At 44.0% G+C, this 16,343-nt stretch overlaps 1 protein-coding gene and 1 non-coding gene across 6 annotated transcripts in view; both read right to left on the reverse strand.

Annotated features, from left to right (window-relative positions):
* Positions 1-2,947: 2,947 nt before the first annotated feature.
* LOC128572215 (U6atac minor spliceosomal RNA) lies at positions 2,948-3,073 on the reverse strand. The gene has a single exon (XR_008376120.1). It is a non-coding gene; the product is annotated as a U6atac minor spliceosomal RNA (small nuclear RNA).
* Positions 3,074-7,192: 4,119 nt separating this feature from the next.
* The window catches only part of MRO (maestro), a 30,768-nt gene continuing 21,617 nt past the window's right edge, over positions 7,193-16,343 (reverse strand). For 4 of the 5 annotated variants that reach the window (XM_053571852.1, XM_053571853.1, XM_053571854.1 and 1 more), the window contains 7 exons: positions 15,218-15,311; positions 14,076-14,222; positions 12,406-12,588; positions 9,482-9,637; positions 8,624-8,731; positions 7,629-8,289; positions 7,193-7,513 (listed from right to left, as the gene is read on the reverse strand). In XM_053571852.1, the coding sequence (XP_053427827.1) occupies positions 8,236-8,289; positions 8,624-8,731; positions 9,482-9,637; positions 12,406-12,588; positions 14,076-14,222; positions 15,218-15,311 (742 nt within the window). In that variant the 3' untranslated portion in view covers positions 7,193-7,513; positions 7,629-8,235. The remainder of the gene's footprint in view (positions 7,514-7,628; positions 8,290-8,623; positions 8,732-9,481; positions 9,638-12,405; positions 12,589-14,075; positions 14,223-15,217; positions 15,312-16,343) is intronic. The other variant, XM_053571856.1, reaches the window with a different exon arrangement.

Below are 16,343 nucleotides of genomic sequence, written 5' to 3' on the forward strand. Positions count from 1 at the left end.
TTCTTTTTCTTTCTTTTTTTTTGAGACAGAGTCTCACTTGTCACCTTCTGTAGAGGGCTATGATGTCACAGCTCACAGCAACCTCCAACTCTTGGGCTTAAGCGATTCTCTTGCTTCAGCCTCCCAAGTAGCTGGGACAACGGGTGCCCACCACAATGCCTGGCTATTTTTGTTGTTGTTGTTGTTGTTGTTGCAGTTGTCACTATTGTTTGGCGGGCCCCAGATTTGACTGGATTCGAATCTGCCAGCTCTGGGGTATGTGGCTGGCACCCTAGCCGCTGAGTTACAGGCACCAAGCCTATTTGTTGCTTTTCAATTTGGATCTGTGTTAAAATTCTATTTTTCTTTCCATCCTTTCCTGATCATATAAATAAAAACACTGAATTTGGGGGTAACATCTCAGAGTTTCCACAGACTGTCTCATTTGATCATCAGAGTATCTTATGTGGTAGGTTTGACCCCATTTTTCTGATGAAGAAACTGAGAGTCTAAAAGATTATGTGACTTGCTCGAGATAACCACCTAGTAAGTGGCAAAGTCAGAGTGTAAAGCCGGGTCTTCTGATCCAAATCCAGAGCCCTTCTAGCATGCAGACGTCTCTTTTGAGAACTGAGTTGCCCCTTTGCCTGGCAGGTGGTTGTGTCTGCCGCTGCTGCCAGGCAGGCTTTGGGTCTTCACATTTCGCTGTGGCAGAGGCATGTGCCTCTAGCAGTGTGGCTTAGGGTAGGACATGTCAACTCTCTGATCTACATGTCTGAAAAACATTTTCTTTTTGTGAGGAGACATTTGGGCCATTGCCTGGTCAACATTTGCAAGCTGGTGTAGGAAATTCATTAGCTTGAAAGGAGTATGATTACACCAGTCACACCCGGAAACAGAGGTGGCGCCTTAATTCTTAACAAAAGATTGCCTGAAAGATACTATACAGAATTGCTAACAGAGTTGTTGGGAATATTAGGGTGGAATGAACAGAGCCTATTGAAATCATCTCAAGGTCATAAAAAGGCAATGCTCCTGATCTGAGCACTCCCAGATCAGGTGGGCAGCTTCAAGGAAAAAGAAATAATATCTGGAGAGTTGGTTGAGAGCAGGGAACAAAGTAACTAACATTCCTGAGCAGCTTCTATGTGCCAAGCACTGTGCCAAGTGCTCAGTGTTACCTTATTGAATCTTTGGAGCTCAGCAACTCTGAGTTGGAGAATTATCTCCGTTTCACAGATCCGCGAGCTGAGGCCAGGTGTGCTGACTTGCCCACAGCCACATGGGTGAGCGGCAGAGCCAGCCTCATCCTCCCAGCTGCTCAGCTCTCCCTCTTAAGAGGGCATTTGGAATCATCCCAGGGAATGGTGGATATGAGCAAGGAACTGGAGTGCAAAGTGTTCCAGGCAGTAGAAATTGAGAAAGAGCCACAGGAAATTATAGGTTAGTGTCTATTATAAAAGAATCTTAAAAGTCTGGCTTGGGACTCTGTGCTTAACTTGGCCAGTAGGTGCCTTTGCATAGAAAATCATCTTTCCTTAGTAAATCTGGATGTGTTGAGTTTATCTAGAGCCCAAGGTTTTTCTAAGAACATTTAACACATACATATATACATACCTACTATGGTCAGACAAAATAATCTAAGTTCAGTAACATAAGTAAAGTAATAATCATAAGCCATCTTATTTGTCATCAACAGGTTAAAACAAAAATGTCGCAAAAGGACAAAGCTAAACACATACCACTGAGAGTGAACAATAACCATCCCACACTGTCCAAAGACTATCACTTACATGCATGGGCATTTTTTCTTTATTTCTTTTTTTGTTGTTGTTAAATCATAACACATTAATGTATTTATGACGTACAATGTGCCAATTTTATATATAATTTGGAATGCTTACATCAAACTGGTTAACATAGCCTTCACCTCTCTTACTTAATTGTTGCGTTATGACATTTATACTCTACTCTTTCTAGATTTGCCATGTACCCTTGTACAATTGCATAACACAAGGGTACATGTCAAATCTAGTAAGTGCCGGAGGGAGGGAGGGTGTACGCAAGGGTACATTGTTTTCACATTCTCAGCTTCCATAGAACCACCAAGTAATGTTTATAAAGTGGTAGGACAGAGTAAAAATGTTTCTTCATGATAGGTCTTGGATGGTTTCCACTCAAAATAACACAGATTGATGTTATTTGGATAAATGACTAGTGAGGTTCCCCTGCAGCAGGAAATTACCCCAACTACCACCAGGCTACAAAGCAGTCCTGATTCTGGCACATTTCCCCACCAGCTCTCCATTTACCCAGTCCTGTAGGTGAGAGAATGTTCCTTCTCCGTTTGGAGCCCTAATCCTGACATTCTGATACTGTTTTTGTTAATGCCACGTAGTTGATTTTGCACAACTGCAAGGCAATCATCCTCCCTCCATCCGGCCTCCCCGCACCCCTCCCCTCCCTCTCCTCTTCCTCCCTTCATTTTGGGCTATAGTTGTGTTTTATCATTCGTATGAAAGTGTGGGTGATTATATATTGGTTTCAAAATAGTACTGAGTACATTGGATACTTTTTCTTCCAATCTTTTACTTTACTAAGAAGAATATGTTCCAGCTCCATCCACGTAAACACAAAAGAAATAAAGTCTCCATCTTTTTATGTCTGCATAATATTCCATGGTATACAAATACCACAATTTATTAATCCATTCATGAGTCAATGGGCACTTGGGCTGCTTCCATGACTTGGCAATTATGAAGTGGGCTGTAATAAACATTCTAGTGCAAATATCTTTGTTGCAAAATGATTTTTGGTACATTTTATAGATACCTAATAGAGGAATTGCAGGATCAAACAGCAGGTCTAATTTTAGTTATCTAAGTGTTCTCCAAACTTCTTTCCAAAAGGAAAGTACTGGCTTGCATTCCCACCAGCAGTGCAGAAGTGTTCCCTTCTCTCCACATCCAAAGAATGATGGTTAGATGCCAGGAAGTAGGTGGCAATGCCTTAACCATATGCTGCATTGTCAGGCCCGAGGGCCTCTTCCATCCTTGTCAAGGAGAGTGCTAACCTTCTCTCCTTTCATACGCACCATTTTTTCATTTTTTTAAAAAAAGGTATTTTTGCATGTGTTTTATGATAATAGAAGTAATATATGCTCATTGAAGGAAACTTGAAAAATCCAGAAAAACACAAATATGTGTCTGCCTCATTTAAAACACTGATAGTAACCCTACTCAGCTGTTGTTTCTCTTTCTAAAATACGCTAGTGTTTTCTATAACGTGTGAAACATTCCCCTGACTAATTACTCTATTGACTGGAATTCCACAGGCTTCTGTTCACACTGCTTTGCAGAACTGGCCACACCTGTTAGACCCGCAGCCCTCCCCTTTGCCTGTCTCTTCCTGTCCTCTCTCCCCTCCCTTTAAGAAAGACCCATCTCTCAGGCGCACGCTGAAAGCAGGGGCCAAGTTTTATGTACACCTCTACCTTGAGCACTTAGCATGGTAGCATTTAAACATTCTTCTTTCTTTCCTTCAACTGTTCAATATTTAATGTTGAAAAGACATGTCAAAATATTACCTTTAGGGGTGGCACCTGTGGCTCAAGGAGTAGGGCACCAGCCCCATATACCGGAGGTGGTGGGTTCAAACCCAGCCCCGGACAAAAACTGCATATATATATATATATATATATATATATATAACCTTTAGGTTGGCATTCAAATTAACAGGCATCTTACGGGAAACGGGAAATACATATGTATAAAAGTAACCTACAGATCAGTTATAAGGAATGAAATGATAGCCCTCACTTTGTCAAAATGGGCTTCTCCATAAAAGGAGTAATAGCTTCAGATGACTTTCTGAAGGTGTGCTGACTTGCCCACCGCGACGTGGGTAAGTGGCATCTCTCACTTTCTCCCCGATCAATACTCACTCACTGAGCACCTTCTATGTGCCAAGCACTGTGCTGTGTGCTCAGTGTTACCTTATTGAATTTTTGGAGCTCAGCAACTCAATGCTTTGGATAATTATCTTTGTTACATAGATCAGCAACCTGAGGCCAGATGTGCTGACTTGCTCACTGCCACGTGGGTAAGTGGCACCTCTTACTTTTGAGATCACCTGAGAGAGACAACAATATACAAGATAGGGTCCTGCCTTCGCAGCTTCCATCTAACATGAAGAACAGACATAAGTGAAAAAATCGCAGACACAATCAGATATATTAAGTGGCATAAGACTGCTAGAATGTTTGGAGAATTCAGAGATCTCAAGTCTTCCCATTAACCTCGGCCTTAGAGTCCAGATAGGACCTGCACGTGAAATGTGTGGAGTGGGTGTGAATGTGCGTGGGATTCAAAGCCAACCAAATAGACTGAGCAAAGGTGAGGGAGTAGAAGAGACAGAGAAGTGTTGAGGGAACAGATAGAAGAAAACACTAGAAAGGAAGGGTGTGGCCTTACGGGTCATCAGGTATCCTGAACGGCAAACTTGACTTTGAACTTTATTCCTCCGACAATTGAAATCATTTAGTCATTAAGCAAACGATTCTTAATCATCTGGTGTGTGGCAGGCCCTGTGATAGGTATGGTGAGATACAAAAAGAAAAACATGGTCCTTTGCTCTCACCACTAAGTTTCATAATATAACTTCCTAGAAATATAATTTAAACTCAAAGAGAATGTATTAGGGCAAAACAAAATTGGCCAAAACAACAAAGTTAATAATAAGAAATCTCTTTTGTTCACTTACAACTGTAGGACAAACTACCCCAAAAGTTAATGACTAAAAACAATAAGAATTCCTTGTTCATGAGTCTACGATTGGGATAGGCTGGTTGGAGATGCTCTTTTCCACATGGTATCAGCTGGAGGAGCTTCAACAACTGGGGTCTGGCTAGAGGGACCAATTGGGTCATGCATCTGGGCCTCCAACTTTGCTGCGCATCAGGTTTCTCTGTTTTCCTCCACACTGAGGACTCTCAGCTATTCTCTTTATCATTTTTTTGTCTTCTGAGACTTGCTCTGTCACCCAGGCCTGAGTGCAGTGGTGTCATCGTAGCTCACTAAGCTCAGATGACTCTCCTGCCTCAGCCTCTCAAGTAACTGGGACTATAGGTGCTAACCACACACAGCTAATTTTTCTTTTCTTTCTTTCTTTTTATTTTCTTTGAGACAGTCTCCCTTTGTTGCCCTCAGTAGAGTGCGTGACGTCACAGCTCACAGCAACCTCAAACTCTTAGGCTAAGCGATTCTCTTGCCTCAGCCTCCCAAGTAGCTGGGACTACAGGTGCCCGCCACAGTGCCTGGCTAAGCTAATTTTTCATTTTTAGTACAGACGGGGTCTCATTCTTGCTCGGGCTGATCTTGAAATCCTGAGCTGAAGCCATCCTCCTGCCTTGACTTCTCAGACTACAGGTGTGAGCCTCTATGCCCGGCTAAGGCAAGGCAGAGCCTCTAGGTTCTTGGGAGCGTTGCAGGATAAAGACCGCCTACTCCAAGGTACTGCAACTGAGGAATCCTGGGAACTAAGCACGGAAGAGAAGTGTGGCCCTCACTCCAGTATCCACAGGATATTTATTGAATTTCAAACAAATAGGTACACAAAAAATGTTACAGAGAAAAAGTTACAAAACATGTACATTGTGCAGCCGAGAGTGTTTCTCTGGGCTGACTATCCAGCATGGGAAACACGTGCTTTGACACCTGCTGTTTATTGGTCTAACTAGTATCTGCCTTCTTGTTTCTGCCTAGCTAAGTGATTACTTTGTTGTGCATATGGTTGCAACTGTTGCTGCTGACACACATGCCTTATTTCTCACTGTGCATGTGACTACCACTTTGTCCCAGTTCACATGCCTGGCTAATGTCATAGGTTAGCAACTTTAGCTACTGCCCTGGACATCCTGTTTCCTATGCATCTCCTAAGATGTCTTTGTTCTGGGTTTCACACACCTATAATTTATGACGCAAGCCATCTTTACTACTTTGTTTCAATCACAGGTAGCAAGCACATAAGTATAAGGTTAAGCATATAAAGGGTTATAGTGCCTACACATTTCTCCACAATCATTAATTAACATTATTTCAGAAAGGATAACTGGAATTTTGTTGTCCCACACCTGGCCTCTCTTTCTTACTGGTAGTTCAACTTCTTTTGTGGCAGCTGGCACCCAGCATGCAAAAGAGGAAGCTTCCAGGGCTTCTAGAACTGGCAAAGTGCCACTTTCGTCTCAATCTAGTTGTTAAAGCAGGACAAAGGCCAGCCTAGATTCAAGGGGAAGGAACTACATAAGGACATAAATATCGGCAGGCATGATTCATCTGGGCCACCCAAATCAGACTACCACGGAATCTTAAAGTCAAATAATCCAACAGCAGCTTCCATGATGTTGAGCCACTAAGGGACACTAACTGCGCAGATTTTTTCTACTCTAGGCATATGACCCTACCTGCCTCACCCTATCCACCCCACCCCACCCCCACCTTTTTGAATACAAGCAAGACCCATTTGTTCCTCAGGTGGCTTACTCATCAAGTAAGGGAACCGCTTAGATTCTAAACCAACCCTGAAACAAAATTGCAAATAGGCCAACACAGCTCTGAACCTTCCATCTGCTGCTGAGCCTGGCCCTCCGGAGAGCTCCTGCTGCCCTGCTCCCCAGCTTCAAAATAGAAAGAAACCCATTTCCAGCCTGGCACCTGCTGTCCCCTCAGCCATCTCCCACATGTCCTGCCCAGGACATCCCTCAGCCCACATCTGTGTCGCACTCCCTGTCTCTGGAAGCGTCAGAAAACTGTGTTTCTGGATCTCAGAATGCCGTCTAAGATCCCTCTGTAACTTCTGACCCTTTTGTGTTTTCCATCTTGGTGACTTTCTATTTCCAAGACTGAATACAACACCCCAGGTGTGGACTGGATAACAAGTTCAGTGGGGTTATCAGTATTTCTATGGAAACTTGGGGACCCATCTGGCTGAAGGGAAGGGGGAGCTAAGAGATTGTTCTTGAAACATTTTTACGGGTGATATAACCCACCTCCCCCCCATAACAAGGATTGATCACCAAAAAATTGGCACAATAGCCAAAAGGTGATTAATAAAAATACACACTTAATTCACATAAGTTAAATTAATAAAAATATATAATGAGTACATATAAAGGCAAAAGTTAGTTGGGCTTAATAGAAGAACAGAAGCTGAAGAGTTGTTTTTGTTTGTTTTATTTTGCTTTGTACATTTCTAACCATCCATCAATTATTCCATGAAGAGGCAGGATTGCCTGGTTACAGAGAGTGAGCCCCATTAAGTCCCATTATAGGAGTCTGAATTCTGGCTCCACCATTTACTGAGTTATCTTGGGCAAGTTCCTGAATATCCTGGTACCTTGGTTTTCTCATGTATAAAACAAGGTTAATAACGGTTACCTATCTCATAAGGCTGTTGTAAGTATCGTCTAATACTTTCCAACGGTGCCCATTAACTTGTAAACACTCTCCATCAATGTTATTATTATTCCATAAATTACCTTTAGCCTAGGCGGTACCTGTGGCTCAAGGAGTAGGGCACCAGTCCCATATGCCAGAGGTGGCGGGTTCAAACCCAGCCCCGGCCAAAAACCACAAAAAAAAAAAAAAAATTACCTTTAGCCTGAGGATTTTCAACACATGCTTTATAGATTTTTTCTCTTTATTAATTCTTATTTAGGAGAACCTTAAAAGCAGTGACCGTTTAAAATTATGAGAAGCTAAAGAAACCCCTTCTTGGTATCTTGGCCAACTTTCAATAAGTCTTTGCAACAAGAGGTATCAATAGCAAACAGCAAAATATCCAAAGCAAATATGTTACAAAAAAAAGAAAAACTTGAGATACCAGTTACTTTCCTAAGCCTCAGAAATTAAATATTAAAAATAAAGGATGGGTGACAGAGATGACTTAAAAAGGAAAAGACCAAGACATAAAGCAATGAATCTACAAACACCTGAACTGTTTTAAAGAAAATGTGTATCTTCCCATCACATTTGTATGGGAGGAACATGAGATAAGTGAAAGCAGTTTAGAATTTTACTTTAGATATCATGCCATTCTATAGTTTTTTGTTTGTTTGTTCTTTTCCATTGATGGCTCTCCTAGCAGCCTCTTGTGCGCTCACAAGAAGCAAGCAGAAGAGACGTCCAGTGAGAGAAACCAGGGGAGCTCCAGGTCCTTGGCAATGTGCCCACATGGAACCTCTTCCCTGCTGCTCCCTGTTTACAGAATTTTATTTGCATAGAAGAACTGCAGGAGCTCTGGAGGATAATGGCTCTGAAAGAAAGCAGCAAAGACACGTATAAGGGAGGGATTCAGTAAATCTCCTTGAACACATACCCAGTAGTCAGTGGTCAGGGCAGATGATGAGGACAAGCAGCTGGGAGAGGCAGAGGCCTCATCGCCTGCCTTCTGCTTATGACCAGCACTGGGCCTGCCCGTGCAACCCTCTGTGCATTTTACCATGTACATTGTATGATGGGCCAATTACAATGGAAACATGATTGGTCTGACTCATTGTATGAGGGACAGGTAATTCCTTGGTGTGCTTGGCCATTTTCCAGAAGGGCAGAGACCCTAAGAGAATTCACTTCTGCCTTGGTTCACTCACCAGCTGCCAGGAGAGTTTGGGGTTCCTTTGATCATCTTCATTCTGGAAGCTGTATTCCTTCCTTAGTTTCAGATATGGAGAACAAGCTTGAAGAGTTGTTTTGCAAGCCTGAGGAAAATCATATTACCATCTTATTGTCCAAAATATTAGAGAGTTCTGTAACCCCAAGCAAGGAAGAACATCCCACAGGATCACACCCCATCTGTGGTCAGGGAGCCATTGAGAGTGTAAATGTAACTTCCAGGGGGGTTGAAAATTTGAACCATAAGGGACGTGTGCTTATAAAATGATGTTTTCATTTGGAGGCTGGTGGGAAAGGCATAGATTTTTAGCTGATCACAGCCCTTGTTACTGTCCCATCAAATTTAATATCTCTGTCTCTGTCAACTTAAGAGAAATGAATGGTTTGGTAGAAACCTTTGTTCCCAATGATTTTACACCATTCACCTAGTCCCATTCCAAAGTAGCCCTGAATGCGATCCAACCCTGTTAGACACATTTTCTCCAAAACTAAAATAAAAGTACCATAGGGAATTAAGCAGAGGTGTGGGAGATCCACACCAGCACAGTGACAAAATGGGCACACATCAATATCCTCGTTTTGTGTCGACTGAACACTGATTAAACTCGTACCTCTTTGTGCCCTGCCCCTCACCTGAGCTCATGTGGCCTGGACAGGTGCTGGGCTTGGCCAAGTTGAGCAGAAGCAAGTGGCAAGTCCAGAAAGAGAGCACAGTGAGGAGGCACCCTGTCCAGGACTCACGCAGATATGCTGCTCAGCACCCACAGCTACCCTGAAAGGGCTGCACCCCAACTCCTTTTATGAATAGTGTGGAGATTTCACACAGGTGATCTTACCTTAGCAACCTTGGGGTTTCTATCGTGTAAATGGGTCAGGAGAGTACCTCGGGTCTGCTTAACCTGACTGGTGAAAAATTTCTTCCATTTCCGCCCAGCAGAAGCAGCCAATTGCCCAAACAAAACAAAGGCTGAGTATCTCAGATTGTCATCTTCCTGTGGATCCCATCAACAAAATAACATCAAAGCCAGGTCATTCCCAAAGGCAACTACATCAGAACACATCCCAGCTGTCGCCCTTGAATGTCTATTACAGGGTAGGCCATCAGATCTGTCTAAAGCACCAGCTGAGCAAGTGAGGACAGAGTGGCGGGGGTCAAAGTCTTCAAGGAACCTCTTTTCTAGCAGCGAAGAGGATTAGCTTGGGGGATCACTAGTGCTACTCCCAGCTTCTCAGCTTTTTCACTCATTATTCATGTTTGAGAGAAAGAATACATTTACGTGGTTCAAATTTTTTAAAAAACCCAAAAGGGTCTCCTTCGTACTATTCTCCATCTGCCACTAAATTTTCCTCCCCACAAGGTAACAAAGTTATAAGTTTTGTGTATAGCCCTCCAGAAAATTTAGAAAAGAAAAATGCACATTGCATAGTCCTTTCCCCTTCCCTCTTTTTCGCATAAATGGAAGTGCACCGGGCCACTGTCATGAGGAACCTTGATTTTTCCATCAATCACTCTGGGAGATTTTTCCAGGTCAACATATAAGAGAGTTTTCATTTTTATTTCTTTTGTTTCCTTTTCTTTTTTTCTTTTCCACCTCAAAATTTACCTGACCAGTTCCCTGTTTGTTACTCTAAGCACTGTTGTCAGGTTTCTTCTCTTTACTTTTTTCCCAAGTTTCTGCCCTGGGTACTGGAACTGATAATCAGGGTTCTTCCCCCAACACCCTCCCAGCTCTCCCTGCTTTTAGTCCTATTGGTCAGTTTGTTCCTGAGTGGTGTCAGTGGGTTCAGCTCTCTCTTTCTCTCCAAAGTCAGCTGTTTGGTCTAAATATCCCTCTTTCCAGGTAAGACGACCGAGGCCCCAGGGCATTTCAGCAACTTGTCAGACAGCCTTGAGCCAGTATCATGACCTGATCTGCTGACTCTTGGTGCAGAGGCTTTTACGTCTACATTTTGTGATCCTGTCCAGCTCCAGGAACAGGGCTGGGTGGGCCTCCTCAGCAAGGCAAGAAGCAGCTAGAACTGGGGGTCAAAAAGACTCAGCAAGACTGAGGACCACTAATCATTTTGTGAAGTATTTTAAAATATTCTTTTAGCACATGTGACATATATAGACTTTGCTTCAGGGTTACATTTTTTTCACTGCTCTATCTGTGTGTGTGTGTGTGTGTGTGTGTGTATTTAATTCAATCCAACCAACATTATGGCTGAACACAGTAGCTCTTGCCTGTAATCCTAGCACTTTGGAGGCTGAAATAGAAGGATCACTTGAGGCCAGGGGTTTGAGACCAGCCTGGGCAACATAGGAAGCCCCATCTCTACAAAAATAATAAGAAAAATTAGCCAGGTATGGTGGTGCATGCCTGAAGTTCCAGCAACTTGGGAGGCTGAGACAGGAGGATCATTCCAGCCAGGAGTTTGAGGCTGTAGTGAGCTATAATCGCACCATTGCACTTCAGCCTGGGCAGACCCTGTCTCTTTAAAAAAAATTTTTTTAATTAAAAGAAAAACTAACATTTATGGAAAATTTGCTCCACCCAAAGCCCTACACTAATGTTATGAGATGTGTAGAGATTCATCTGTCCCCTCAGGAGTCTTGACAACCATCTAATGCGGAACACAGGCAAGCAGAGTGTAGGGCAGACAGTGAAGAAAGCGGTCTATAAGGGATGTCAACTGTCAGCAGACAGCTCTGTACAAGAACTTCCATATTCCACACAACGAGCTGTCTAATCAAAAGTCACAGAAGGTCTTGGCTTAAAGACAAGTTGAATGGCAAGCAGGTCCTGGATGTTCTCTCCAGAGAGATTTGGAACCATGAGACCACGAGACATTTGCTCACATTCTAGGGTGATGAAGTCCCTCTCCCCACCCCAGAGAGAACTGGCTCGCACTCTAGAGCAAAACTCTGTGTGTGTCTCTCTGAAGGCAGGAGGGACAATGTGCCAGCAGTTCCTGAATAAGCTCCATGTGTCCCGATGTCAAGGCTTCTCTTCCTCCCGGTGGTGCAACATCTGGCTCTATGTTGCTCCATGGAAAATGGGAGTCTGGGAATGAGTCAATGGGTGAGGAAGGGCTGTTCTTTGTTCCATAGGGCTTGTCCTTCAGAGGGCAAGCAACGGTGGCTGGCTAGATCATTAGCTTGTGAGTTGAGCCCCTCAGGCTCCTCATGGTTGAAGACTGAGCCATGTTCCAGGGCACTTCCTGTTAGCCTGTCTTACCTCCTGGTGTCATAGTGAAGAGTGCCGGCCCCACAGTCAGGGGACCTGGTTTCAAGTCCACCTACTGACTCTGTGAACCTTAGGCAGGTTCTAACCTCTCTGGGCCTTCATTGCCTCATCTATAAAGTGAAGATAAGTACAGTGCCTGCCTCGTTGGGGTTATTACAAAGATTATACAAGAAAGTCCATGTAAATTGCCCTCCACTGTGCCTGGCACACAGTAAGGGCTCGCTAAATGCTAACTGTTACTCTTGTTGCATTTATAGGAGAGCATCGACCATGAATTGGCGTCAGTCATCATTAGTGTACATGTATTCACTTCTCTATTGAGATGAAAACTCCTTGAGGGGTAGTGATGGAATCCTATACACCATATATGTCCTCCATAAGCCCTGGCACAGTACTGTTCTCTCAGTAAGATTCATTAATAAAGACGTGACTAACAGAGACCCAGTTCCCTGAGCGACACCCCACCCAGGGCTCACATTTCTGATCCCACTTTGATTCCAATAACCCAGAATTGTTCTGAGTGTCTCACTTACGTCATCTAATAAAGTCCGGGTCTGAAGGGTGATGTCTATGAAGAAGGACCCCAGATCTTTGCCCTGGATCTTGCCCAGAATAATGGTCAGAGTCTTCATACTCTCCTGGATGACTTCAGAACTCACAGGATCATACAGTCCATGCACCAGCAGGCCCAGGACAATTTTCTTATACTTTCTCACCTGTTTTCAAGGGTTGAAAAGCATTAATATCACAGGAATTGTTCCCCATGAGTTGAAAGGGAATTCCACTTTCAATTTACCCATAACCTAGGACTTGGACTAAGAGACCATAGCTTTCTGCAAGAACAGTCATAAAAATACAGATGTTTCCGCTAACTCAACCCAAGCACCTGGTCTTGGAAGAAGACGAGAAAGAGTGGTCTGGAGTGTGGCCATTGCGCAGGCAAGGCTGGTGAGGGCACTTCAAGGAGTGTGGAGGCCCTGCATAATGTAGGCCAGAGGTATTCAACCTTTTTTTAATCTGAGGCACACCGGAAGAAGAAGAGTTGTCTTGAGCCACATAATAAATACACAAACACTAACAAAAGCTTATTAGCAAAAAAAGGTCTGAGCATACTTTTTGTGATATCTAACACCACAAATAAGCAAAAAGGTTTCTCAAAAAATCAGCATGCAGCCCACAGCCCATAGGTTGGACACTCCTAATGTGGGCCCTAGACCAGTGATTTTAAACCGGTGTGCGTGAGAGGATCTCAGGTGTGCCACGAAACTTTTTAACAATAATTAAATTATTTTTAAAATAAGTTCAAAGCACAGTAAATATATATATTTTTTGGGGGGGGTCAACATAATTTAAATGTGTCAGGGAAGTTTAACTATAGGATCCAAGTGTGCTATGAGATTAAAAAAGGTTGAAAAACACTGCTCCAGACTCTAGGGGCTGGGAGTACTAGGCACTTTCACAGTGGGAGGAGAGAAATGGTCATTGAAGTTAGCAAATGCTAAAGGAGGAGGCGGGAACATTTACCAAACAAACATAAATTATTAGAAAATACTGACATTCACCAAGGAGGGTGGTGTCCACTGTGCGTAAACCCTACCTGCATCTCTGATTCCTGCGGCTGATAATGCCGAGGTGTGGTGACCCGCCCCCCCACCCCCATGCCATCACCTTCTCTCCATTGTGGAAGGCGGCTGCAACTTGCTTCTAGCCAGTAGGACAGATGCCATGAATGTGACAGGTGCCCCTCCTGTGGTTACTTTACATGACAGGAGACTGTCTTAGTAGATAGGAGTAGGTGACACTCTCCTGCTGGCCTTAAAGAAGGGAGCAGCTGTGTTGTGACAGGGGGCTGCTTGGTACTGAGACTGGGCTCCAATGCACAGCTGGCAAAGAAAACAGAAACCCTCGTCCTGCAGCTGGAAGGAACTGAATCCCACCAACAGCACATAAGGCTGGAAGAGGATCCTGAGCTTCAGAAAGGAACACAGCCTGGACGACACCTGACTGCAGCCTTGTGACAGCCTGAGCAGAGGACCCAGCTAAGTGTACCTGGACTCCTGACCCATGGAAACCATGACAGAATGAACGTGTGTTTCTGGAAGCTGCTAAGTCTGCAGTGATCCCGTCCCGCAGAAACAAAGAGACCACACCCCAGCCCTGGGGAAAGTCTGGAGGGCTGGCTGAGCCCTACCTTCCCCCCTACCTTGCTGGGGCCTTCACAAGCCATGGTTCCCAGGCCTCTCATTGCCATGTGACGCTTTTTAGCACTGGGGTTTTGGGCTCTTTCTGCCAAGATGAGAAACACATTCTTCAGAGGGTCCCTCTTCTGGAACCTCAGTTTCCAGAAGACCTGGATGATGGGTCAAAAATGGGTTCATTTGAGAGTGCTCAGAGTCACAGCCAACCCCAACCCAACTGTTCCGTCTAAAGAAAAGCCCGTGACTGCCCGGTCACTTTTACCCCTTCTTTCTCCATCTGAAGGATGCCTGCTTTTTGTTGGAAGACACAGAATACAGACATGCATGTGAGAGTTAGGGTCAAAGCAGTGAAAGACACAGACAAGATCAAAGACAAAAGCCAGGCCAGGTGTGGCGGCTCCTGCCTGTAATCCTAACACTCTGGGAAGCTGAGGCAAGAGGATCTCTTTGCGCTCAGGAGTTCAAGACCAGCTGGAGCAAGAGTGAGACCCCCATGTCTCCTAAAAATAGAAAACCTAGTTGGGTGTTGGGATGGGCACCTGTAATCCTAGCTGCTGGGGAAGCTGAGGCAGGAGGGTTGCTCAAACCCAAGAGTTTGAGGTTGCTTTGAGCTATGACGCCACAGCACTCTACCCAGGACAACAGAGTGAGACTCTATAGTGCTACTCAGGAGACTGAGGCAGGAGGATCACTTGAACCCAGGAATTCAAGGTTGCTGTGAGCTAGGCAGAGGCCACGGCACTCTAGCCTAAAACAAAAGAGTGAGACTCTGTCTCAAGACAAAAGCCATCTCCCTGCCCATTATCCTTGGAAAGGAAGATGGGAGGAGACTGGATCCAGATACAGCGTCTCCTTAGCACAATGAATGAAATTTGGCCATTTCCACGCCTCATTATTACTTCTGAACATTCACCACAATTCATTGTATACATTTATTATCACATTGGTAGCAAGTTAGATTCTTCTCAGCTCATCTTCTTGCCATCCTCTAAACATTCCTTTCGTATTATCAAAGAGCTGTCACCAAACTTTTCTAGAAGGAAGGAACCTGATGGAGCGGGCCTGACTAACTGCAGACCAGACAAGCACATATCCTACAGAGCAGACACTGGGAAGGGACATTTGTTCCTAACATTCTGTGTCAGACCTTGGAAAAGAAAGATGTTCTTTTCTTCTTGGGTGGGGAAGGCAGGATGGAGGGGCGCTGACCCAGGATTCTTCTCTGTATTTGGTCCATGAGCCTTAAAAAGAAAAACCATCGTGAGTCACAAACACTCATTATCGCCCAACACTGCTACACACAGACCCGCACCAGGTAAGAATAGAAAGTGACAACAACCCTAACGCCTGTCTCCAGGAGCCTTTCACCCTGGGGAGAAGAAAGAACCATTGCATGAAAAGATAAACAGCAATCTGAGCAGTGCATAAAGAACAGGAGCTTAGCAGCAAGCGGGGGAGCCCTGTGGTTCCCCACTGCATTCTTCAGACTTCTGTTGTCCCACCATCACCAAAGAAGTAACATACAGATTCTCAGGCCCCACCATAGAGTCCTCATGAACTGGAATAAAGAGTAGCCTCACATTTTGTGTTTTTTTAAAGCTCTCTGAGAATGTAAATTGGTAATAATTTTCAGAGGGGATTTTGGTACTATTATATCTTTTACCATTTTAAAAGACATATACTCTTTCACATAGCAATTTGTTAATCCTACAGACCTCATCTGTTCAAAGACATGCAGGAAGGACAGCCACCACAGCATTGTCATGAACAGCACAATGTTCTTCAACGGTTGTAATAAAAATAAATTACATGTATATTACAACTGTACAACCATAGGACTGTGCACATACTACACAGTGAGCAGATCAACATGTGTTAAAATGGCCTCTAGAATGAGTGTGAGGCCAACATGGACAACACAGTGAAACCCCATCTCAAAAAAAAATTGAAAAGAAAAATGGAGAGAAAGAAATGCATATATACATATATGTTCATACATGCACAAAACAGGGGAAATACTAAAACTATGAGAAACTGAGGTGGGAGAGAGACTGTTTTCACCCTTTTTACTCATATACAGCTTGTAATTTTACAATGTGTGTGTGTCACTCAAAGTACGTATTATAAATGAAGCTTGCCAAGTGATTCTGATCCAAGCCTGATCCGGGGCCACCAGTATAAACCTAATGTGCACATCTGAGGTCTGGTTCAAACACAGGCTCTGACTCGGTGGGTGTGAGGTGGGCCTCCAGAGTCTGCCTTTTTTCCAGCTC

This window comes from Nycticebus coucang, chromosome 19 (assembly GCF_027406575.1).
Source record: "Nycticebus coucang isolate mNycCou1 chromosome 19, mNycCou1.pri, whole genome shotgun sequence".
In the NCBI taxonomy this organism is placed as follows: Eukaryota; Metazoa; Chordata; class Mammalia; order Primates; family Lorisidae; genus Nycticebus; species Nycticebus coucang.